Genomic DNA, 25,925 nt, shown 5'->3' with positions numbered 1-25,925 from the left:
ACTGCACAGGATTTGATCTTAATTAGTTTGGCAGTGAGCTATAACATCCTTGGAGGATTAGAGATTGTTGTGATAGATTAGTGCAGGAAAGTGTACTAATTTTTTTAAAGTGTTGCATTGTATCGCATATAAAAGGCTCTGATAAAATTCTTAAATGTGCATTTTGTTTAAAAGAATGTAATTTACAGAAAGAAACAGAATTTACATCAAACTTTTTGCTTTTTATGTAAACCTGGACCAAGCAACAGATGTGTGCCAATGAGGTGACTGGGCTGTGATGATACGCTGAAATTTTCATAACTTTGATTAATTTCACAAGTATGTCTTTTGTTGTGTCAGTGGAATTGGATCAGACGTTCTCTGGGTGGTAAAGGTTGACTTTTCCTAAGCTACTCCTGTGGTTGGCTCAATTGGGATTTAGAAATGCTTAAAATCCAAGATAAACTGAACCAAAGAGTCTGTGTTCAACATTTTTCTAAGTGATCAGAAATCCACTTTTAGCACATGGTTGTTTTAGTTTGTATTCTTTTGAGATTTTCCCTCTTTTCTCTTTAATAATTAAATTATCAACACAGCTTTTTTGATGTAATTGCACACATGACTTTATATATTTTATATTGTTTCTGCCAGATGTTTCATTTGTTCTTGCGTTTTGTTTTGCAAATCATCTGTCAAGAAGTGTCGTCGATTATACTGACTAGTAGGCATCAGGCGGAGCGATTCCATTTTAAATGAACTCGTTCTGAAAATGTGAATGTTGACGATTAAAGAGTGAGCTTTGATCATTTTTCAGAGGCCATGACTGTTATGCTTAAAGAGGCGCACTCTATGATTCTTGGCCCATGCCTTATTTTCTGTATAAATTACATACAAAGAAAGCTTAAGAGGTGTTTCTCAAGGGCTCAACATTTTTTACACTTACACTACATTGGCAAATCCACTATGGAAAAGCTGAACTATACTTCAAGTGCCATGTTTAGTGTGGTTTGGAGCTGAGGTGGGGATCAATTGCTTGGTTTCTGCAGCAGCATCCCAGAAAGCCCCCGTGGGGCGGGTCTGAAGGACAGGTGGGGAGCCACACTGCCACCTCAAACCACTGTCCCCGCAGTAGGAGGGGGAGGCCTTCACCACAGAGTTAGAAACCAGCATGCCCAGATACCCAAGACAGGTAGGCAGTGGTGAGACACTGCCATGTCTGTGTATGAGGGTGTAGTGCGAGTGTGTAGAGCTGTATTACTGATGAATCTGTTTAATGTTTTTTAAATTAATTGTTTAGTCTACAAAATGTTGGAAAATACTGAAAAATTAACCTGGTTCCAGACCTCTGAATTGCTGCCCATATTTCATATTTGGTCAGCAATTCTTTAAGGTGAAATGAATTGGTAATTTAGTCTGATCATCAAGCTACTGAAAAATATCCATCACAGTTTCCCACAGCCCAAGTTGACATCTTTAAATGTCTTCTTTCGTCCGCCCAATAGTCCGAAACCCAATAATACTATAATAATGAAAATCAAAGGCAGCAAACCCTCAAATTGGAGAAGCTGAACCAGCTGTGTGTGTGTGTTATGGGGAACTGAGAGAAAGTGATTACTGTGTCACCTTTTGTCATTTTTCTTTTATGCTTTCCTGTTTGTTTATTTAGATCCCCATCAAAAGTTTGAGACCACATTGAAAATCTCTCATATTTTCTCATAAACCTGGAAATAATCAAAAAGTTTGTGGATTCAGAAACATGTAAAAACATAAGACATAATGACATGTAAAATGAAGAAGAAATAGAAAAGATTCTACACTCTTAGGTCACCAATCAAATTTAAGCAAATTTGTGGTCTAAACCAACTTAACTCCTTTGTAGAAAAGGTCAGATTTCTTCAAGTTGTGTCCCTTCCATTGAAGTGTTCAAATGACACTCAGGTGGATTTGAACTACTCATCAGAGGCTCGTTAAGTAACTCAACCTGCAGCCAGTGTTCACCTGTTATAAATATGGCTGTGCCTCAAGATTCCAGCAGATCATTGATTACTTAGTAGCATTGTGATAGTGGAAAACATGGCATCAGAACTGATCTGAAAGTGTCAGATCTCAAAGTATTATTCTAAAAAAAGATTGGCTTTTTCAGTATCAAATCATGGCTAGACTAAAGGTTTCTAAGAGGGCAGTGCATGGAACTCTAAAACACTTTGCAGAAACTGGATCAGTTGCATCTAAAGCACGATCAGGCAAACCAAAAATGACCACACCATCAGAAGATCAATATATGAAGCTTAGTTCCCTGAGAGATAGAAAATCAACTTCATCACAGATACAGAGTTTGCTAAATAACACAAGACTCCAATTAGCAAAAGTACTATCAAAAGAAGGCCTGTAGCAGGAGTAGCACTTTCTAAACCACTTCTCGAGAGGGGAAGCAAGGCCAAGAGATACCAGCATTTCATAGTGGATGACTGGAAAAAAAAGTCCTATTTACCAATGAATCCATGTTTGAGATGTATGGCAGTAACAGAAGTGTCTATGTAGGGGACGAACAGGAAAGAGATGATACCACAGGGTATCAAACTGACAGTGAAACATGATGGTGGGAATATTCAAGTCTGGGGGTGTTTTGGCTTCTCTGGAGAAGTACTTCTCCATTCTTCAGAGACATTTTGTACCCTCTGGTTTTAATCTTTGTGGAGAAGGATTCATACTGCAGCAGGATAATGACCCCAAACACATCTCAAAGCTTTGCAAGAACTACTTGAAGACCAAAGAAGACCAAGGAGTCCTGACTGTCAAGGACTTCCCTCCACGGTCACCTGACCTCAACCCCATTGAACATTTATAGGGACACTTGAAGGCTGAGAAAGCCAATCATTTATTTAGTGGCATCACAAGAAGTTCTTTGGAACAGTGAGATCATGCTGGGATAACAGGGGTCATCAGGTTTTGCACAAACTTGTGGAGTCCATGGCAGCTCGAGTGCAGGCTGTCATTAAAGCAAAAGGAGGACATACCAAATACTGAGATATTCTGAAAATCATGTCCATTTTTCAAAGATTCAACTTTTCACTCAAATTGTTAAGCTGCTATTATCATTTATAATGAAAAAAATTAGCATTATAAGTCTTTGAAACGTCTGTGCTTTATAACGTTAAAGGACGGATTCACAATTTTTCAGCTGTCTTAAAACAATAGTCAGATGGCCAAATGAACACTGAAATAAGCTTTTCTTGCCATAATCATTCCTCCTGTTTGTACTGGCTATTAGAGGATCCCTTAATAATACACTTAAAATGTAAGTGATGGGCGCCAAAATCCACAGTCCACCTTCTGTGCAAACATGTATTTAAAAGTTTATCTGAAGCTGAGATGAAGCTTCAAATTAGTCAAAATCAAGTAGATATCTTTCAACCTTACAGTCTTTTTAGTGCCAGAGTCCCTCTTTTTTGTTACTATACTTCCACTACAGCTCAACAAGGAAACACTGTGTGAGGAAACATTAGGAGGGAGTTTTATGATAAGACTGTAAATGTGGCAGATATCCACTTGATATGACTAACTCAGACTGTTGAAGCCTCATATAAGCTTCAGATAAACATTTAAATGACTGTGGACACACTGTGGATTTTGGCCCCCATCACTTACATTGAAAGCATATTTGAAGGGGATCATTAAATAGCCAGTATGAAAAGGAGGAATAATTACAGCAAGGAAAACCTCTTTCATTGTTCATATGGGCACCTGACTGTTGTTTTAAGACAGACTTGAAAAATTGTGAACCTATCCTTTAAGACACGTTTGTTTTCTTTGTCTTTCTCTTGATTTAATGTGGGGTTTTTACACTTCTCTTTGTTTTATCTGTTGCCCTCATTGTCTCTTTTATCCTTCCTCTTTCCCATTTTCCTCTTCCTGTAAAGCACTTTTGATTCTTCTCTGTTTTACAACATTAAATTAAGTTTGCTTGCTGGCTTGATATTGAACAAAATGAAACCTCAAATAATCCTAATCTGTGGTTATTTTGAATAATGTGGCTCATGCTGCCCTCTTCTGTTACCAAGGCAGATTTCATCTAATCGTCTCTTTACGATATTATGTAATGTGAAAACCCTCAGTGACACTGTTTATTACTACTGACTGCTAACTGTTAACCATCAGATTGAATGAATGCGATAAACACGTTTATGAGGCTGAAACCGCAACTGAGGCCTATAAACGCTGGTAGACAATCAGTGCCATTAAATCGCCATTAAAATTGTTCTCTGATCACTTAACGCGACTCGAATTAACCCTTTAAACTCGCATTTGTCTACTTAATGAAACAATGCGGCGAATAACGTCTGTGAATTGAAACAATTGTGTAAATATCGTCGGCAGGATGGATGTAAAGCCGTTATCTAAAACACACAGCCTGCGGTTTCTTTGTGGCAGCGGCCTGCGAGTGTGCCATTCATAGCCAGCCAATCAGAGCGCAGCTTACTGAGGCGTTCCGTCCCATCACGAGGCAGCTTATTGTTTTGTCCCTGTCGCGACCGCGGACAGACAGAAGCAAGTGGACCGGTTTGAAGCTAAGCTAATTCAGTCAATTTACATCTAGTTAATTTAGATTTTTACTCTGGTTACGTTTGCAGCGAACGCGTTTATCTGTTGGCGAAAAATCGCAGCTACGTGTAAATATTTTGGCGGTGAGGCTAAAAGGCAGAACCGGACATTTATTCAGGTAAACCGCTTCTCTCCTGCTAGCTCAGTCGGCAGCGGGTTAGGCGCCAGTCCCGTCTGACAACAGCGCGATTCGCTCACGTTTCCCGGTGTTGTTGTTATTTCGTAGCTGCTGAGCGAACGAGCTGGTTTCCGTTAACTGGAAACGGTGAAATAAAAGAAGAAGAAGAAAAAAAAGTTAAGGATGGCAGAATTTCTCGAAGATCCGTCGGTTCTCACGAAAGATAAGCTGAAGAATGAGCTCACGGCGAACAATGTGCAGCTTCCGAGCGGAGAGCATAAAAAAGAAGTTTATGTGCAGCTGTATCTGAAGAATTTAACCATACTGAACAACAAGAGGAGTCCACCTACAGACACCTTCTCCAGCGATGAAGAGTTACCTGCTCCCGTTGTTTCCAACAAAAGTCGATCTGGAAGGGTAAGTTTTTGTTTTCTTCTTTAAAAGAATAGGTTCACAATTTTTTTTAATGTGTCTTAAAACAACAGTCAGGTGTCTATATGAACACTATAAAGAGGTTTTCCTCACTGTAATCATTCATTCTGTTCATATGTGTTATTAAAATATCCCCTTAAAATGTGCTTTCGATTTAAGTGATGGGGGGCAAAATCCATAGGGCGTCCACAGTTCTTTAAAAGCTTATCTGAAGCTTATGTGAGGTTTCAGCAGTCTGAATTAGTCATAACATGTGGATATCTGCCACATTTACCGTCATATCATAAAATGCACTCTTAATGTTTCCAGAGAATGTTTACCTGTTGAGCTGTAACGTAATAAAAAGGAGAACTTTGGCACCAAAAAGACCATAACATTAAAAGTTATCTACTTAATCTGACTAATTTGGAGGGCTGAAGCCCAATTAGCTTCAGATAAACTTTTAAATACAGTTTTGCTCAGAAGGAGGACTGTGGATTTTGTCCCCCATCACTTACATCATAAGTGCATTATGAGGAAATCTTCTAATGGTTAATATGCATGTTTCAATGTACATTTGGGCACCTGACTATTGTTTTAAGGCGGACTTGAAACAAGTCTTAATCGGTTTTCACTTGCGGCTACTGTGTGGTATGATGTAATTACTTGTTTTTCTTGTGTGTAATGACCGTGACTCATTCATCTCACTAAATAAAATCTTTAATTGTATTGTTTCTGCAGAAAGCTACCAAAAAGACAGACAAGCCTCGCACAGAAGAAGTAGAGGTGACAGATCTCACTGATGATGATTTAAAACAACAGCTGGCAAAGCACGGTGTGGACTCTGGACCCATTGTGGGTAAGTTCCTGGAGTCTGATGTCTCAGACATCCATGATAAAAATATCGTCACGTAGCTTTCCAACAAAGTGAAGTATGAAATTATTCAAAGCTATACAAAATTAGTTCAGAAATATATTGTTTATTGGCTTTATTAAATCACGTACACCTTACAAAAGCAAAGAAAAAAGTAATTCACATTTAAAAAATCATATATTTCAACCAGTTTATCAAATTAAGCTGCTAATATCTGGTCATATTTGAACCAGTTGTAACTGAAGTAATATATTTGGCAATTTCTTTGCTTCTAAAGTGGTTTGAACTACAGTACGACTGACTGTATTTTTGAGAGCGACATAGATAAAAAAAATAGTTTTATTTATATGTTGATTATTATTAAATAGATACATAACATAAATACACATCTTTCAAAATAATCCCTAAAAAAATTTTAAATCGTTGTGACCACCATATGTGCTTGATGTGGTAAACACTGGTCAGGTCCTAGTTTGGGTCTTCAAACTAGCTTTTAGATTTAAAAAAACAACAAAAAGAACATATTTGCAAATATTTGCTGAAGCAGCAGCACATGTATCAGAGTAGTCTTGTTTAAAATAAGATTTTATCAAACTGTATATATTCAAGTAAAACGTATGAGTCCTGCTGAAGTGAAACCACCTGGTTTTTTATGTCATTTAACCTTTTCACTCCTTTCTCTCCTCTATTTAGCCTCAACTCGAAAGTTGTATGAGAAGAAGCTGCAGAAGCTTTTGGATCAGCCTGCTGCTGAACCTGAAGCTCCTACAGACGTCACAACTCTCCCCAAAGCAGACAGCAACCAGAATGGAAACACAAACTCTGACCAGTACAGTGACAAGGAAGATGGTGAGCTCTTTTGAAATTGAACTCAACTTGCCTTAGACAAATAACAGTGTAATTAATAATCAGTATGTCATAAAACTAGTCATATTGGAAAAACACTGATAACTCAAATGATATCACCTCAACGCTGCCTGTGTTTTCTGTTTGCTTCAGAGGAGATCGCTGCCCCTGAACCAGAACCAGTTCCTGTGGTAGAGAAGCCTGTGCGGAGCAGAGGGAAAACTCCAGTCACCGTGAGGACCAGCAGCAGACGACAAACCAAGGTGAGGCGTACTTTTGACATTTCCAAGCCCAGCGATAGTATTACATAAATCGTTTGCATGAACGTCTTTCTTTTTTTTTTTTAATTACACTGACAGGTGGTCGAGGAAATCGTTACCGAAGAGACCCCGAAGAAGGCCAGCGAGAGTGTGGTTGAAGATATCCTTGCCAATGAAATCAGCACACCGACAGGCATCAGGTAACGACTGGTCATGAGTTTGCGAACTTATATTTATCATTGTGTTGATGTTCACACACAGAATAGTTCTTGACTTTGGACATATTAATTCAACACTTATTTATTTATTATTTTATCTTATCTTAACTCAAGGTACATTTACTAGCTTTCAACCACAATTCACATTCTTCACAATTCACGTGGATGTAGTTTGCTCAGTTGTCACATCTGAGACCAAAGATCGGTGTCAGTACAACACCGCTCCCCACTATGTGAAGTATCTGGGTTGGACTTTGGTGTTGGATGTGACTCACCATGACAACTGAGCAAACTTTATCCACTGAGGAAGGTCATAAGATGCAGTAGAAAGCTCTATAAAAAGGTAGTAATTGGACTTAAAGGGTTTTTTTAATTGTTTTTGTGAAGTTTGCCTAAAAGTTAGATTTTGTTGTTTCTCTGATCAGCGCAACCTGCAGACGTCCAATCCGAGGGGCGGCTGGTCGACCTGTGAAACCAAGTGAATACTGGCTGGATGAGTCCCTCGTGCAGCCGAGCATCCACACCGAGAACCGTTCTTACTCCGAGTCTTTGTCCAGAGGCGGCAGCGCAGTCTCTCTGAGCAAAGCGCCGGCCCGACGAGGCTTCCTGTCCGTGTTGCTCAAGCTCCTGCTCCTTGTTGTGGTGTGCGGCTCGCTCTACTACGCCTACCAGAACCTGGACGCCAATCACATCGACAACCTTAAAGGCCTCGTAGACACCGTCGTCGTCCCTCTTCAGGGCGTTGTGAACAACGCAGCCAACTACCTGGGCATCAGTAGCAGCAGTGCTACCGAGGGCGCCGCCAAGTAAAGACGCTCAGCAGTCCCTCGCCATGCCCAAGCCACCTCCCTGCCGCCACAGCACTCCACAACTCAAGCAGTAAACTTGGCTCGCCTCTTCTTTTTTCTTACATGGTCGGACAAAGGACACAGATTTAATTAGGAACGATAAACTTGCTCCTCTCCAGGTTCCAGCTATACCTCCCGCCACAAGAGGGAGGTATAATCAAACAGTAGCTTCTGGATAATACTGTTAATGTGGCAGTCAGAAGAGACTCATTTTAACGTTGATTTTAATCTGTGACTTGTTTGTTGTCTTTGTGTGTATTTAACCCTCGTATGTAGAAACGAGTGCAGAATGGAGAGGCCAGTTTATCCAAGCATGGTTGTAGTTTTTGAAAGTCATACTGTAGTTTCTAACGCCGTGTGCCAGGTGTTTTTCTGATGGTGAAGTGCCTGGACACTGTTAGTGATTAGTGCCCTCCCGTTTTTAAAGCACAAAGCAGCACTACCATTAATACCAGAATGTCTACATGTGTTTCTGTATCATTTTCACAATTTGCTCCGTAGCTATAGGGTAGGTAGAGTGATTTCCTAATTTCTATGGTGCTCAGGTCGATTCAGCTCAAACTTTTTTAATGTGGTCTGTGCTGGGAGGAAGACACTCGGTGTAATCAGGTCACGTCACTGCATGAAGAAAACCAGCCAACATTCATGTTTAGGTTTAAAAAAAAGACAAAACTTTTTCTTTTTTTTTTTAGTGGCTGATCGCTGCTTGATTATGGCTAAAATGATGATTCTGGTCACTCTTGCTCAGTATTGTAAATCATGATTTTCGCTGTTCATGGATTGATGAAGAAAAATTTACTGTATTTTTGGCATCTTGTATCAATATCTTCATCGTTTACAAAGAAAATTCTAAATGAAAAAGCTTGTTTTAGTATCGATGATCTACCATTTATCTGACAAGTACTCATTGAGGAAGCTAAAATTGCAGCGTATGATCATAGATTATTGATTTTCCAGCTCTGCCGGTGTGTCCATTTGAGTTTACATTCTTTGGATTTTAGTGCTCTATTGTGCTTTTTTTTTTTTTTTTTTTTTGTCTTATGTTTTTATTAGATTTCTGATCCTTCAGTCCTCTGTGCAGGACTGGCTTTTGCAGTGCACCCACATAGCCCACCTCATTGACTGCATGTGTCCACACATGGCAGATCCGCATAGAAGACGCACGGAGAAAGTAAATCCTAATGGGACAGTTAATCCATTTGAGCTACTCTCCTCAGAACTTCTGCCTGTGCAAATTACCACATTGAAGACACTGTAGGTTTCTCTAAAAGGGGTTTCTTTACCCGCTGGGAGCAAGTATGCTTTCACTGCAGGTGATGTTGGGGGTGGGAAAATTTCTTTGTTTCAATTTTGATATTTTTCTAAAGTGATGTGTTTTATAGCAAATTTAAAGGTAACATTTGAAAGCAATATGTAATACATGCAAGTGATACTGTATCTTAATCTGAATCTTACTGATTTTAACATAAGTGATTCATCATCAGGCAGCTCTCCCACAATGGACAGAAACAATAAGGGTTATGTGGGTAAGGATTTTTAATCTGTTTATTTATGATATGTAGGCAGTGTATCATAAAATAAACCTGGTTGATACCAGAATTTTTTTCTTTGTCTTCTGTTAACATTGACTGAGTATCTTTAAAGGACCACACCAGTGGTTCTGCATATTTTTACCAATTTGCAATGATCCATACTTTAACCAACTTTTCAAAAAGATTTACATGAACTAACAGGATGATAAGACATATAACCTGCTTTACAGGTAGTTGTCATAGTGAACATCTTGTATCAGTTCAATCATCTTTATGCAGCAATCCTGTAGAAACATATTAAAGTGGACATGATGTTAGCGTTAACTGTGAGACATTACGTACCCGTCTCATGCAAAAAAAGTTGATTCTTTTAACACCATAAACTGAATAGAAAACAACAACAGGAAGGAAAAACATTTGAATGTGGTAAAATGTAGCAAAAGGCTAATTGTGAACCATAACTGGACACAAAATATTAAAGAAGAAACCATAACGTAGTTTATGTAAAGATACTTACCATAACAGTCCTGGAGGGTGGGGCTCTCAAACTGGATCACTTTCAGTTGGGACGTAAAAAGCCAACAAATTGGTAGCATGACTTAAGCGAAAATTGGCAATATCAAAGTTAATTGAATGCAACTCTACGTTACAAGAGAAGACATTAAAACGAATGTTGGTAACGTTACCAGCAGATAGCTAATAATATAACCGTTATAAATGCTAACGTTACGTTAACGGTAGCTGGCCAGTCGTTGAAGAAAGCTGATGCTAGTGTTACTTGAGTTGTTGAAGATGCTTAAAAAGAGTTTTAAATTAACATTTTCCCACCAAGCTACTTTACCTCCAAATATCATGCCCAGACTGGACAAACCAAACACTGGCTCTTGCACCGGTGGTTCTCCTACACGCTTGGAAGGGGAGGTGTCTTCCTTTGGTTGCAATCTGCAACCTCATTGCTAGATGCCATTAAATCCTGCACACTGGTCCTTTAAAATACAACACGTTAAAGATAAAACCAAAATTCCAACCTAAAAGCCAAAAGGCTTTTGTGTGTAGTCAGGGTCACATTTCAGATGTCTATGAGTTGTTAAGAGCTCCACTAAATAGTGATTTTTCCCTCTAAACTTCTCACATGGTTTCATTTCAATAAATGTTCAAATGATCCAATATTTCACCAAAAATCAAAGATTAGAGAAAAAGTCAGAGTGTCACAGAACAAACCAGCTGCAGGGAGACACCAGACAAGATTCAGGCACCTTCACCTGGACAAGGCAGCCACATTTAAGACCGATGTCAGTCTTGTATTTGAACATATAATTGGCTATTAGTCAGCCAGACATGTTGTCTTGAGGGAAAAATCACTATTTAGTGGAGCTGTTCACAACTCATAGACAAATGAAATGTGGCCCCGACTGCACACTGCTTTTTGTAAGACGACAAAACCCAAAAAGGTTGGAAACCACTGGCGTCATTTCTAATAATGTGTTGTATTTTTAACAGCTTGTTTTATTATCCATTGTGTCAAATCTTCATCTGAAAAGTAACTAAAGCTGTCAGATAAATGTAGTGGAGTAGAAAGTACAATATTCCCTCTGAAATGTAGTGGAATGGAAGAATGAAGTAGCATGAAGTAATGTACAAGCACCTTAAAATTGTACTTACGTGCAGTACTTGAGTAAATGTGCTTAGTTACTTTCCACCACTGCTCAGTTCACTACTTTTAACAAGCCTGTTCAAAACTCTTCATTTGACAGTTCAACCACTGCAGTGAAGCTTACATTTACATGCAGATCTAGATGAAGTGTGAGGCTTTTTAGACTACATTAAATAAATTATAGATAATTTCATACTTTGATTTATATTCCTAATATGAACAATGTATCTCAACCATTTTAATGCCGTCGGTGGGTCCTTTGGAGCATCTTTCTGTTCTTTTTTTATTGAACAGGAGATCTGTGTTGTTGTGAACATTGTACCAGCTGACCGAGGTGACCGTTGGAGGGCCAAACTGAGACTTTGTAGGGGATGATGGAGAGGCTTAGTCAATTAAATCCAGAAGGCTGCAGGCTGACAGCACAGCAGGAAGAGTAGCAGGTACACAGCACAGCAAACCAAGGGTGAGTCTTACTGTAGAGTTGGAGAAAGGACAAGGAGTTACTCTCAACGCAGTTGGACCCGCAAGACAACAGGTGAACAGCCATTGTTTTCACATTGTGTAGATTTGAGATATCTGCTGGAGGCTCTCAGGTTTAGACTCATGTGGATTTCTCTGCTTTATGGTGCACATGTCTAACTGCAGGGAAAGTTATGCTGTCCAACTGTTACAGTGTTTTCATCACTGGATGTTCACTGACAGAAACACCATCTGGATCACTGGCAGGACAAGTCACATTGTTTTTTTTTCCCTTTTTAAAAGAACAACAATGTGTTTATTAAAGATTAATTCATTAATAGTATAGTTATTCAGATAGAGCATGTGTAGGTTGTTTTTTTTCTGGAGGGGGCAGCAAGCTTTGTGTTTCATCAAACAATTAACAAGAAAAAGTTAAATGATATTACGTTTTCAATACATGACCATCAAAAGTTCTCATTTTTAGGAAGTACATTGTCCCCGTAGTATAGCAGTCATACTGACATCAACTTTTCATATTTTTTTAATGTGTACAGTTTTAAAATGTTTAATGTGCGGCTTCATCAGCAAATACACCAGCAATACTACCCTCACTTATATAATTACCTGTAAACTGTATTTCATTCAGTTCAATGTCTTTATTTGTCCACTACGATGGTCTGTGTTCAAGTTCGACCTTTCTCAGTCACCTACAAACATTTGGCAGGTCATTACACAGCTGTTTGCATAAAAAGGAGATAATCTGAAGATGTTTTTGTTGCTCGATCACACCAGTACAAACTGTGCATTTATTGAGTGTAATTAAGTGTCATGAAAACTACTACCTTGCAGACTAAGATACCTCATGAACCGCTTGCGTTTACATGTGTGAAGTGCGCATCGCTTTCTCTTGGTAATCCAGTTTCACTCAGGATTAATGAATGGACAGTTTAAACCACTTTCAATGGGAATTTATTCTCAGTGCCTCATACCTCCTTTAGAGATTAGACAGTCTGGGAGAGACCTGTAGTTTATGCAGATGTCTTGGATCACAGTAACTTGCTTTACTGTTATTATGTTTGCAATCTTGTATAAGCCTCAGTGTCTGATGTGTTACAGTACTGACAATGTGCAGCATATAATATAAATCATTTCTAAATGTTTAATGTACCTAACCTTCAGTGGCTACTAAAGCCTAAATAATCCAGATTCTAATTCTGCTTATCATTATTTAACAATGGTAATGTTATGGCTGTAATTTGTAGGTTAATTAATTATATTGTGCTTATGTCACAGAGATAATTTATTTAACATTTATTAAATATTCCTTAGAGCGAATAAGAGTTAATTTGTTATTGTTCTTTAGACACATCCTATTAGACACAAGGTTAACGTTCATCTGTAGTGCAGGTGCAGCAGATGGAGGCAGCGTTAAAGGATTACACTAACTCCTTTAACAGTCTGCAGTCAGTCAGTCAAGTTTGGCATCCGATTATACCGCTCCGTCCTCCATAAGGGAGAGAGGAGGGTGGAGGGAGAGGAGAGGAGAGGAGAGCAGCTCTGCGCGGCTCACGGCTCCCCAGTCTGGCCCTGAGTCACATGTGCTCTGTGCTACCGCTGCAGCTGACCGGATCCCTGCCTCGACTGGATTGCATAAACCAGTGACTGTGGGAGGTGTTGTGGATGCAGGGCGCACGTAGCTCTGTAGAAACACACCTTAGGTATCACTTCAGTTTGCCATGCTGATTACATGGTGGTATTTATACCTCGCAGCTCGGAGCATCGCCAAACAATGCAAGTATTGCTGCTGTTTTTGTGTGTGGCTGCGTGTCTTTTTCAAGGTGAACTCTGCAGAGGGGAAAATGTTTGGGACTCAGCTCAGTCAGGGTGGTTTCTTTTTTTTTTTTTTTTTTTCTTGTAATGGATCTAGATGTCAAAGAAGTCATGCTTCCATTAGTGCTGCTGAGATAAACGTCAGGCTTAATTTGTAATCCCTCTACACTCAGAATATAACATACTATGTCCTGAATGCAGTATTTATGAAGAACGCTGGATTCAGAACTGTTTCCCTCAAATCTGTAAAAATGTTTATTACTTGTCAACATTTTCCTGACAAGAACCACTTTTCTCTTCTTTTCTTTTCTTCCCTTCTTTCTCCCATTTACACTCTTCAGCACTGAAAATGGCCTCAATCCTGCAGAAGCTGATCACCCCACTGTTCAGCGGTCCTCCTGAGCCCCCCAGGAATAAAGTGACAGTGGTGGGTGTGGGACAGGTTGGCATGGCCTGTGCTGTCAGCATCTTGCTCAGGGTAAGAGCCCCACTGGGGTTTTTTTTTACTGCGATTTAGATTACCATCCCACCTGCTGGTGTCTCAGGATGGGGTAATACCTCTGTGCAGGACTGACACCGGATTACTGATCTCTTGGTGTCTGATCTGGGTGTTATCCTGTCGACTGTCCTTGTTAAAGTGCTGTGACAATGGCAGGAAAATGTTAATTGTCTGCTGCCATTTTATACTCTAGCAGTTCAGCCTGGTTTCTATCATTTAACTGAAACTGGGCAGCAGTACATACAGTAGTAATAGTAGTAATATCACAGAGTGACAATGACTAAATCCCTTTATGAGTGAATTAACATCATTGTAATCAATATGCTGTCAGAGCAGAGCAATGCTTGGACAGTGGGTAAGTGTAGCAGTTAGGTTGTAATCAAGTGTAATTATTTCTTGTTAATCAGAGTTGAGTTTGAGTAGTTAAATACGATTATTTCAATCAGTGGTAACAGTGAAAATGATCAGTTAAAGTGCTAGTAAGAGGCCATATTGCAACAGTGGGTCAGGTAAATTTCCTGAGAACAAACAACCGCCAGAGTCTCTCTAATTAAGTTATTTCAGTGTTAACACGATTGCAAAAAACAACTTGTGTGCTTTGTGCACCGTGAGATGAAGCAGTGTGTTGTTGGGATGGTCTGACCTCCCCGATGTGTGCAGGAGCTGGCTGATGAGCTGGCCCTGGTGGACGTGATGGAGGACAAGCTGAAAGGAGAGATGATGGACCTGCAGCACGGAAGCCTCTTCCTCAAAACTCCCAAAATAGTTGCAGACAAAGGCAAGTATCCCAGACGTGCCAAGAAAACAGCAGAAATCAATTTTAGTTTTGATAAACACAGTTCAGGTATTTGCAGGCTGCAGCTAAGTGACAAACACTTTAAATCTTTTGGAGCATTAAAACATAAACTGTATTCTTTCCAGCTCAGCTCAGCTTTTATTCACTGATTATCTTAAGATACATGTTGAATGGGAGTCTGAAAAAGTGAGGACAGAGCTTCTGCCTGTGCAACCATTATAACAATAATTCCCTCGTCTCTCTCAGACTACTCTATTACGGCTAACTCCCGCATTGTGGTGGTGACCGCTGGAGTCCGTCAGCAGGAGGGAGAGAGCAGGCTGAACCTGGTCCAGAGAAACGTCAACATCTTTAAGCACATCGTCCCCCAGATCGTCAGATACAGCCCCGACTGCATCATCATCGTGGTGTCCAACCCAGGTACTCTGACTAGGCTTTGATCTGTCTTTTCTGTCACACACACACAGTTTTCATCTTTTAGTAACGCCAACAAAACTCTTCAATAGTTGATGTGCTGACTTATGTAACCTGGAAACTGAGCGGCCTTCCCAAGCACCGCGTCATCGGCAGCGGCACCAACTTGGACTCTGCACGCTTCCGCTTCCTGATGGCCGACAAACTGGGGATCCACCCCAGCAGCTTCAACGGTTGGATCCTGGGAGAACACGGAGACACCAGCGGTGAGGAAAAAGACAATATCAACAATCTGTTATTGGCATGTGCTAGTTAGTTTGTGATATGTAAAGTTTATGAGCAAGAAGATGACTGTGTGGTTTTTAGTGCCTGTGTGGAGCGGAACCAACGTGGCTGGAGTCAACCTGCAGACATTAAACCCGGACATCGGCACAGACTCTGACGATGAGAACTGGAAGGAGACTCACAAGATGGTGGTTAACAGGTGGGTCAGAGTTCACTTGATCTGCTGCAAATTTGCTCAACTTTAATTTGACTGACTAGTAAAATGTTTTGAGGTGTGATGTTTTCTGCTCCAATAATAATTACGACAAAATACTGACATAGTAGATATTGTGTTTCACTATTCTCATGTCAAATTTTGTCGATAATCTGTCACATTATAATTTTCAATGTGTATAATTTTCAGTATCTTTTTTTGTGGAGATTATAGGATTGTACTCCAGTAAAACATACAAATAATTTGTAATTTTGATTAATTATTGTCACATATGAATATTGAGACAATGTAATAATTACATCCATATTCATTTAATTTATGTTGTCGTCTCCTGCACAAACTAGTTTTGTGTAGGACAATGTTTTCATGTAAATTACGCTGTAAAAAGTGAAGTCATCTTATTTTCAAGGACGAGACATAAACGTCATTATGCATTCAACGCTGTTTCTCTCCGTCTGACTTTCAGACCGTCTCAACTGTCACTCCCCTCTTTCTATCGTCTCTCTCATCAGTGCAGACAACAAAAGCAGCAGTCATGAGGGAAAATATGCTTCTAAGAGTGCTTTTGTGTTTTATAAGTGTATTTTTAGCGCCTGACATCTTTGCTGTATAACCATCCGAATCAATTAAAATGAATACTTCAAAACATGAAGCAGTCTAACAGCTGGTGCCACAGATCAAACTTGTTTTGTTGTTGTTGTTGTTGTCATAAGTTGTGTATCTGTGTCTCTTAGTGCCTATGAGGTGATCAGACTGAAGGGTTACACCAACTGGGCCATCGGTCTGAGTGTAGCTGATCTGACAGAGAGCCTCATGAGGAATATGAACAGGATCCATCCTGTTTCCACCATGGTGGAGGTGAACTTTACACACACAAAGATTCATTTTTATTTCCATTTCACACACAAACAGAGACTGAAACATTCTACATGTCCAGTTTATACATAAAACAAATGATAACTTTGCTGTGAAATCTGTTGTCATGTAACATCATCTATAAAAGTTTAATACAGCGAACTTAAGTACTTTAATATGACTTTTTAGCACAGATATTATTTTTTTAAATTACTGCAAGAAGTACCAGAAAGGATGTTTTATAAGAAGCATAAATTAGAAGTTTTTATGCTCATTGAGCTGTCGAAGTCAACATTTGAATTTGTAAGGCAAAATCTGAAACTGATCATGATTGAATCAGATTTAACTATAATTGTGAATGTGTTTACTTACTTTTTTAATTTTACATATAAATTCCACTTGTAGTTTTACTTATACAGTCCCCCTTTTCTGAAATCCGACTGAGCTCTCATTGGCAAACCTTCACTTTAATGACCACATGACCAGTCGATGGAATTTGTTTTCAGTGCAGCAGCGTTGCAGCTACACAGACATCAACATAACATTACTAATGTTTATTTTCTTCATGAATTAATATGCCAAATATTTTTTCAATTAATTGATGAATCGTTTTGTCTATAGAATGTCAGAAATATTGAAATATGCTCATTTTATTTCCATGGTGACATTTTCAAACCAAGATATTCAGTTTGACATCATGTATGACACAGAAAAGCATCAAATCCTCACATTTGAGGAGCTGCAACCAGCAAATATTTGGCATTTCTGCAATTATTTGATTATCAAAATAATTGCCGATTAACTCTCTGTCGATCAATTAATTTACTAATCGTTGCAGCTCTATAACATATCACATAAAGTCAGGATCAAGGATCTTGTGATCACTGGGTGATACATACAAAACATGAGGTGACAACTAAAGTAAATTATAATCAGATTTAATTTCAAGCCTGTGCGTTCAATTTCTAATTTTGGCTTGCAAATAAATATTTTTTCATTATTCATTTCCAAATATGAGCTTAAAAATGTTTGCAGTTTACATCCTCGCTCTTTGCAGACACTAATCTCTTTCACCGATGTGCACGTGTTCAACCTACATGTTCTTATACTGACCGTACAGGTGTGTTTGATCCACAGGGCATGTACGGGATCAGTGACGAGGTCTACCTGAGTCTGCCCTGTGTGCTCAACAGCGGGGGCGTGGCCAGCGTCGTCAACATGACCCTGACAGATGAAGAGGTGGCCCAGTTGCAGGCCAGTGCCAACACACTGTGGGACATCCAGAAGGACCTGCAGGATGTCTAAATGACCAGCAGGGGGCAACGTAGCTGCACCGTCCTGGCTGCTCATCGCCTCCAGTAAAAATCACACTGCAGTCAGTAAATACCAGACAGCTCCCACCTTCCACACCGTCAACCCACCACCCTCTGTAGATACTGGGGGGGGGGGGGCAGGGTTGATCCCATCAGATGTAGCTGTAGGTGTCAGTTTGTACTTTTCTGCTTGCTGGAGACAAAATGTGACATCAGCTGAGTGAAATGCTGCACTGACTCATTTGTCCTCGACTGTGTTCAGTCTGTGTTCACCGTGTCACTCGTGTTGCTTTGGCGTGCAATAAAGCAAGTTTGTTTGTGCTTTAACAGGCAGTTTGTGTGCTCAGTTATTCAGTGGTAAAGAAGAAAATCTACACACTTCAAAACTATAGTAAATATGTGAACTTACATCAGTTTTTGCTCAAGATGAGCAGCAGAGACACAAATGTACCAGAGATTTAATCTAAACATAATTCATAGTGACATAAGTGAACATTAGTGTGATGAGTCTAATTCTGGTTTTGATCATATTCAGATTATGATGTTTACATGAAACATAGAAAAAACATTCATTCATAATCATGTTTACATGTTTCTGACATTATTCAGGTTTCTGATCATGAAAACTTAACAAATTCAAAGACAATAAAAGCTTAATTTTCTGATTCGCAACATTTTTCTCAAACAGAAGCTCTGAGAATTATTAATTTACACCAGCAGATAAAGTGAGGACTGTGAGAAGTGGTTGAAATCCCCAGAAAAAGCTAGTAAGTGGATCTTGAGTTAAGATTCCTGATGAAAGCCTCAGTTCAAGTCTTGATGCTCTGATTTCCAGCTCTTGTCTTTTCTGTATTTGATCATTTAAATGACATAATGTAAATTCTTTGTAACAATGGATTTTCCTTTAATGTTCGATCAGATTTGTAGCAGATGAGCTGAAATTAACATTAATGTTTCTTTTCTGATGGTCAGTGAACCAACATAACTATGAATCTGTGATCTCTAGTCAATGAAATACAACTGTTTTTACAGAAAATTCTTACTTTAGGAGCATTTAGTAGTATTTATTGTGTAATCCATATCATAAATGTCAGTCTAGAAAACAGGATTAAACCTGCTCTGCATGTTTTAATGTGGGTGAAACTAAACCGCACCACCTAAAGTGAGTCAGATCAAGGTCTGGACTCTTCTACATCTCTGCTGGTGACCTCTGTTCGACCCAGACGTGACTGGTTCAAGCTGCCATTTCAAATCAGAGTCAGTGGGCCGCCTCTCAGTGACCCCGGTGTAGACAGAGTGATGATGTATGATTGAATGGTGTTTAGCATGGTGTTAATCACTGTGTGGTGTGAACGACTAAATTGTTGCCTGGAGCAGATTGTGTTTTTAATCGCTTAACAAGTTTTACAGCTGTTGGAGCAATAAGTTGAACACATGGCTCAGAGTTTATTTAAACAATCACAGCTGTAGCACATTGCATCACAACTCAGTGTGCTTTACATGAAAATATAAACAAGCAACACGTATAGAAGAACATAATAAAATGCAATAACAACAATTAAAATGACTGATAAACAGGTTCACAATCACAAATAAGTCAAATTCACCTCTTGTTCGTCTGGATAAAAACCTGGATCATCTCTATCTGAGGAAGAAAATAACCAAAAATGAATCAGAAACAGAAAATTAATCCTAAAGGTGCTCAGATGCTGGTCAGCTGGAGTGTTGCAGGGTTTTTTTACCTTCTTCCACAGCTCGCTGGAGAAGCTCCAGAAGAAAAGATGAAGCCAAAGACATTACGGGTCCATCGCTGCTCTGGTTGTGAGTCACTGCGGAGAAGCAGAGAAAAGACATTTGAAAACACAAAACTGCACAACTAAGACTAGAAAGAAACAAAATACAAACATGAAGCATCATGACGAGATATGTACATATAATTATGCTTCTCTCTTTTTTATCTAGTTTTGGACTAAGATGGAAGTCATTAGATCCTCTATAGGTGGAATAAACTAACTCACCTCTACAAGCATTCATTTTGTGACAAATTACGAGTCATAACGGCTCTCAGGCTCGTTTTATAAAGAGGTTTTAACTGTAAGAGAGTTTTTTTACTACTTTGCACCTGATAAATATAATTAATTACAGTATTTTTGTATTTTAAACTTCAAACCTTGAGTGTATTTAATATGTGATTGTTTCTAATGCTGTGTGTACTTTTGTTACACTTGTTCTTTGCTTGTTTTGGTTTCTCTCACAAAAGAGACCTTGATCTCCTAGATTACCTGATTAAATAAAGGTTATATAAGTTGTAATTAATGGCTTTAATAATGATCAAATAATGTGCAAATACTTTATAGATCTGTTATAAACCATAAATAACCATGTTGTGATAAATCTGTCTTGCTGGTGTGCCATTAATAGTGAAGTCATTAATAAATTCAAGTTGAAACCCGAACAACAGGATTGAAAGTCAAATTAAAGAAAAGTTATCAAGTCAATTCTGCATTTATAAATGTCCTTAAATATGGTAATAAACCATCAAATTTGCAACATATTACACGTTAAATCAATTATGAGTTTTTCACTTTCCAATAAATCATGAGCAAAAGTGAATAAATCATCTGCAATTATGAATAAAAATAAGACAGAAAAGACAGAAGTTGTTCTTATAATGGTTTATAATTGATCTTTAAAGCATCAGTTAATGGTTTATTTATAATAAAGTTATTAGTTACAACTTATATATATTGCTTTTAGGAGCTAAATATAATACAACACCACTACCTACATAACTATTTGTCTTTGAATTAGTGACTTTTTGCCTTACGGTGAGACAGACATTGAATTTATATTAATTTTATAATTATATAGTTATATATTAGTCTGCACTGTATCACATATGTTACACTCACCTATATGTAAAGTGTCTCCTTCTTCTCTGGTGTTGCGCTCCAGCACTGAATGATGTTTCTCTGTAAAACATCAACATTTACACATCATTTATTTATAAATCTGACGAAGCAGCTCAGAATTCAACAGTTTACGTTTGTTCTGCAGATTCTTACGTGCGCCTTTTAGGTATAAGATGGCTTGTGGAGTCCAGTTTCTCCGCTGAAAGGTGGCGACAAAGACACCAATTACATTTCTAAATACTATAATTAAAGTGAACTTCAACATGCAGTGATTTTGTTTGGATTTCACCCACCTGTGGAGCGCTCCAGCAGTGAGAAACCAGCGTCACAGCAAACATCATGACTATCAGAGCCATTGTCCTTTAACTCTGAAAAGACATTTAATTACAACCAGAATTAATAGTGTTACTAATAAACAGAGTAGATTTTGTTCCCATATTTTGTATTGAGGATGTGGGTATTAACAATTAAAATATAAATAAACACTAAAAGGGCTTGTCTTTCTTGCTATATATTGTATATATAATAATATTAACAGTTAGTTTTAAACAATGAAATTATAACACATTTAATTTGTACCTTGCTCTTCATTTGTAGTGAAACTCACAGTGCTACAGCATTAAAAATACACAAAATAAAGAAACTAATACAAGTTAAGATGAAAAAGCCTGAATATAAACGTTTTAGGCCTTTTTTTAAAAGAGTCTATCATCATGATTTTATTCTTTTTATCTGCTAATATACAGTGAAGAGGTGGAGGAGGTCATGTCTAATCAAGGCAGTGGTGGAATGTTACTAAGTATATTTACTCAAGTAGTTTAATTAAGTACAGATTTGAGGACTTTACTTGAGTATTTCCATTTTATTCTACTTTAAACTTTATACTTCCACTATATGTATTTGACAGCTTTAGTTACTTTTCAGATGAAGGTTTTACATAAAATAATTTATTTTAATATTCTAACTGGTGTTTAAATTGCTGTATAAATAAAGTGTATTATTGTTATTTTAAAAAAAAAACATGATACACTTATATAATATGATGCAGTACTATTACTATTAATCTACCCAAAGTATCTAAATTTGGCTCCACATTGATGAACATTAAAATACTCCTATATGTATTTGTGGCTGATAAAAACAAACAACATAATATGCTGTAATAATATAACACTCAAAAAGAAGCCAGTCTGCATAATGAGTACTTTTACTTTTGATACTTTAAGTACAAATTGCTGATTATACTTCTGTACTCAAGACTTCAGGACTTTTACTTGTATTGGAGTATTTTTAGACTACAATATTCCTACTTGTACTTTAGTAAAGGATCTGAATACTTCTTCCACCACTGAATCAAGGTGGCCGCTTCATTTCTCCAAAGTATTTGTTTTCAAAACATGTGCATATATACCAACATTTAATACATTGAGTTTTATTGAATACATCAAATCTTTAATTATAGCAGACCCAAATACAATCTCAAAAGGAATTAAGAATGTAATTAAACTCTGATTCCCCAGATATTTTCAGAAAAGTTAAATGATGCAGATACAACTACTACAACTACTACTACTACTACTACTACTACTACTATTAATAATAATAATAACAATAATAATATCTTACCAGTACTTGTGTTGTCCTGCTGTCTGCAGCTTTGTGTTTCAGTGTTTGCTTTGTGCTCTCCTCTGTCACTGCTGTCACATTATATTAAAAACTCAAAGATAATCACATCATTAAACAGCCTCGGTGATCAGGGAGGATGATGGGTAATTTACTTACGTCACGCGTAATGTTTCAATTGACAGGAGTGGCAGGTGATGTTAAAACCGTCACTGCTCGTTAGTCACACACACGAGGGAGACGATCAAACTTTGAAGAGTCTCATTAGCAGCAGAGTCTCTTCACAGGTTCATCACATGACGTCACTGGTGATGTTTTTCATGAATGAGACGTGAAGGTGCGTTATTCAGTGATGTTGGAGGGATTAAATGTAACTATTCTGTAGACACATTACCTATTAAACTAGCTAATTTCCACAAACAGGCACTTTTAGCATGGACCTTGGCCTATAAGCACAATTTCTCTCCACACAGATATTACATATGGAACAACATAGATATTCAGTTTAAACATAAAACTCTGTTTATCCAGAAATGGTTTCAGAACAATATTATTCAAGTTCAGCAACTTTTAAATAAAGATGGGTTATTATTGTCTTATGGTGAATTTCTGAAGAATTACCTGTTACACCAAAAGAATATGCATTGGTATTTGACACTATTCCAAAAGGTGCTTTACAGGTTTTGAAAAATTCTCATGATGATACAACTCAGTCATCAGACTGGAAAACGAATATATTCACTGGGGATTTAGATGTCCTTAAGAAAAAATGTAGTAATAAAGAAATCCCAAATATCCTTGTAGAGAACAATATTCCCCCTATGCAAATGTTCTGGTCTTCTATTTATGGTGAATATCAGACAAATGTTTTATTACCAATAAAATGAAAGAGGTGTCATTTAAAATTTTACATAGAATATATCCTGTAAAGCATGTTCTGGAAAGGTTTAAGCTGAATATTAATTATTCTTGTGATTTCTGTGGTCTAAACAAAGAAACAATTTTTCACTTATTTTTCCATTGTATGTATTTCAAAATATTTTGGAATGATATCCAAATTTTCTATCTAGAAAAACAGGTCAAATGGTAATGCTTTCTGGCAGTGATATCTTCATTTATTTTAAAAATAACTCAATGGACAAAAATGTTAGCTTTTTAATCCAACTGTTTATGATTTTTGGCAAATTCCACATACATAAAATGAAATGGACCAATAGAAAACCAAGCTTTACCTTATTTCTAATTGATATTAGCCTCTATTATAACTCTATAGTCAAGATGACAAATAGAAAAGCAGCAAAGACCCAAACAATATTTGAAACATATAAAATTATTGACTGTATCACTTAATTATTAACCTGTGCCCCTTGATTTATTTGTTTACTTCCCTATGTATTATTTTGCTTTTAGTGAATATAAAGGCTTCTTGCACAATCCCTTTTCCAAATGGTTTTTAATGTCATAACTGAATTCCCTGGCACTGTTTCCTCTTTTTGTTCTGTAAACTTGTTTGTTACTGTTGATTGAATTTGACTGTTATCAATAAAGTTTAAAAAAAAAAAAAAAAAAAAAAAGACGTGAAGGTGCGACAACATGTCAGAGATTGTGCAGGTGATTGAGTAAAGTTCAATGTTGGTGAACGAGTTTCCATTAAAAGCTGCACCTGACTATAAAACTGAGTTAGCTACATAAACGATATGTTTTCCTCTTTTTCGGTACACTAGGAGGTGTTTATTTGTGTTCATTGAAAACACAAACTGTGAACTTGTTGTCAGTTGTTATTTTTTGCTCGACATTTTGTGAAATAAAGCTAATTGTCTTTCTTGCTCAGCGTTCGATGGTTGCCTGGCAACGTCACCATGATGATGACACGTAAAATCACAAACAACAATTTTCACACTTCAGTTCTTGTAATAATTAAACAAATGTGGTTTAACTTGTTAATTAATAAGCTTTGGAGTCAAGCTAACTGTTCCCTTCTCCTTCTTTATGCTAAGCTAAGCTAACTAGCTGTAACCTCATTTAACACATGGGTGGTGACAGTGATAAAGTTGAAATTAATAAGAATAATGAATTATTAATAAGATTTATGAATTAGTTATATTTAAATGGAGTAGGCCTAGTTATATTTCTTCACATTACCAGAGCTGCCAACTAACACGTTGGGACATGCAGGTGGTTTCTTGACTTAATCCAGGACGTTAGATGGTCTACAAATGTCGGAAATTTGTTTTAAATTGCAATTTTTTTTTTCCAACGGAGGACAGTATCTCTGTCTTTCCAAGTTTGCTCCCGCATTTTAAAACATAACCAGACGCCTATGCACATACATATTCACATGCATAGCCTACATACTAAACACACAAGTATAAATAAGGTGTTACGTTCAGTCATCTCAGACATTTCCAGGCAAGAACTGAGACAATCAGACGCCCTTTGATAAATAGGTCACTAATACCCTAAAGCAATGGGTGTTTGTACATGTTTGGGTGGCGTATTATATATCTCTTCTGACCAAAGTGCTTTACAACGTTTCTCTCATTCACCCATTCAAACACAGACACACACCTGGCCTAACCATCAGGATACGTTTGGGGATCGGTGTCTTGTCCACAAAGACTTCGATGTGGAGTACCAGTACACCAATGTAAAAATACTCCATTAAAAGTAAAGCTCTTGCATGAAAAATCCAACCTAAGTAAAAGTATACAAGTATTAGCAGTAAAATGTACTTAAAGTATTGAAATAAAAGTACTAATTTCATCCCTTTGGCTGATCCCTTATTATATATGACATCATTAGATCATTAGTACTGGAGCATCAGTGTTAGAGCAGCATGTTACAGTTGTAGCTGCTGGAGGTGGAGATAGTTTCAACTACTTTATATACAGTTAGCTAGTTTAGTCCAGTGGTTCCCAACCTAGGGGTCGGGCCCCTCCAAAGGGTCACCAGATAAATCTGAGGGGTCGTGAGATGATTAATGGGAGAGGAAAGAAGAAAAAACAAAGTTCTGAGACACAAATCTGTTTTCAGTTTTTTGGACTTTTTCTCTGATCTTTGATTTTTGGTGAAATATTGGATCATTTGAACATTTATTGAAATGAAACCATGTGAGAAGTTTTGAGGGAAAAATCACTATTTGGTGGAGCTGTTAACAACTCATTGACATCTGAAATGTGACCCCGACTACACACTGCTTTTTGTAAAACGTCAAAAGGCAAAAAGGTTGGAAACCACTGGTTTCATCTTAAAAATGTGTTGTATTTTTAACAGCTTGTTATATTATCAATTGTGTCAAATCTTCATCTGAAAAGTAACTAAAGCTGTCAAATAAATGTAGTGGAGTAGAAAATACAATATTTCCATCTGAAATGTAGTGGAGT

General features: G+C 37.7%; 3 protein-coding genes across 9 annotated transcripts in view; 2 read left to right on the top strand and 1 right to left on the bottom strand.

The window, feature by feature from the left end:
- ldhbb (lactate dehydrogenase Bb) overlaps window positions 1-18,334 on the top strand; it is a 66,700-nt gene extending 48,366 nt beyond the window's left edge. For 2 of the 4 annotated variants that reach the window (XM_044357438.1, XM_044357437.1), the window contains 7 exons: window positions 13,973-14,109; window positions 14,791-14,908; window positions 15,173-15,346; window positions 15,433-15,606; window positions 15,707-15,824; window positions 16,574-16,697; window positions 17,832-18,334. In XM_044357438.1, the coding sequence (XP_044213373.1) occupies window positions 13,973-14,109; window positions 14,791-14,908; window positions 15,173-15,346; window positions 15,433-15,606; window positions 15,707-15,824; window positions 16,574-16,697; window positions 17,832-17,999 (1,013 nt within the window). In that variant the 3' untranslated portion in view covers window positions 18,000-18,334. Of the gene's footprint in view, window positions 1-11,430; window positions 11,878-11,903; window positions 13,593-13,972; window positions 14,110-14,790; window positions 14,909-15,172; window positions 15,347-15,432; window positions 15,607-15,706; window positions 15,825-16,573; window positions 16,698-17,831 lie in introns of those variants that run through there. The other 2 variants (XM_044357439.1, XM_044357436.1) reach the window with 2 other exon arrangements.
- tmpob (thymopoietin b) lies at window positions 3,734-9,755 on the top strand. The gene is made up of 6 exons (XM_044357435.1): window positions 3,734-5,116; window positions 5,852-5,969; window positions 6,678-6,833; window positions 6,984-7,093; window positions 7,190-7,290; window positions 7,734-9,755. Exons 1-6 carry the CDS (start codon window positions 4,883-4,885, stop codon window positions 8,116-8,118), a joined length of 1,104 nt encoding a protein of 367 aa, XP_044213370.1. The 5' UTR covers window positions 3,734-4,882; the 3' UTR covers window positions 8,119-9,755.
- Window positions 18,335-18,459: 125 nt separating the features above from the next.
- Window positions 18,460-24,992, bottom strand: LOC122986272 (spexin prohormone 1-like). 4 transcript variants are annotated; one of them, XM_044357442.1, is made up of 8 exons: window positions 24,685-24,992; window positions 22,702-22,847; window positions 22,546-22,616; window positions 21,213-21,287; window positions 21,073-21,118; window positions 20,920-20,979; window positions 19,750-19,836; window positions 18,460-19,652 (listed from the first exon to the last, which is right to left on the bottom strand). In XM_044357442.1, exons 4-8 carry the CDS (start codon window positions 21,273-21,275, stop codon window positions 19,594-19,596), a joined length of 315 nt encoding a protein of 104 aa, XP_044213377.1. In that variant the 5' UTR covers window positions 21,276-21,287; window positions 22,546-22,616; window positions 22,702-22,847; window positions 24,685-24,992; the 3' UTR covers window positions 18,460-19,593. The 4 variants fall into 4 exon arrangements, with proteins under 4 accessions (XP_044213377.1, XP_044213378.1, XP_044213380.1 ...); XM_044357443.1 differs by having other exon boundaries at window positions 22,546-22,613; XM_044357445.1 differs by lacking the exon at window positions 24,685-24,992 and adding an exon at window positions 23,164-23,389.
- Window positions 24,993-25,925: the final 933 nt, after the last annotated feature.

Source organism: Thunnus albacares, chromosome 7 (genome assembly GCF_914725855.1).
Source record: "Thunnus albacares chromosome 7, fThuAlb1.1, whole genome shotgun sequence".
Classification (NCBI taxonomy): Eukaryota; Metazoa; Chordata; class Actinopteri; order Scombriformes; family Scombridae; genus Thunnus; species Thunnus albacares.
This window is presented reverse-complemented; position numbering and strand designations above follow the sequence as displayed.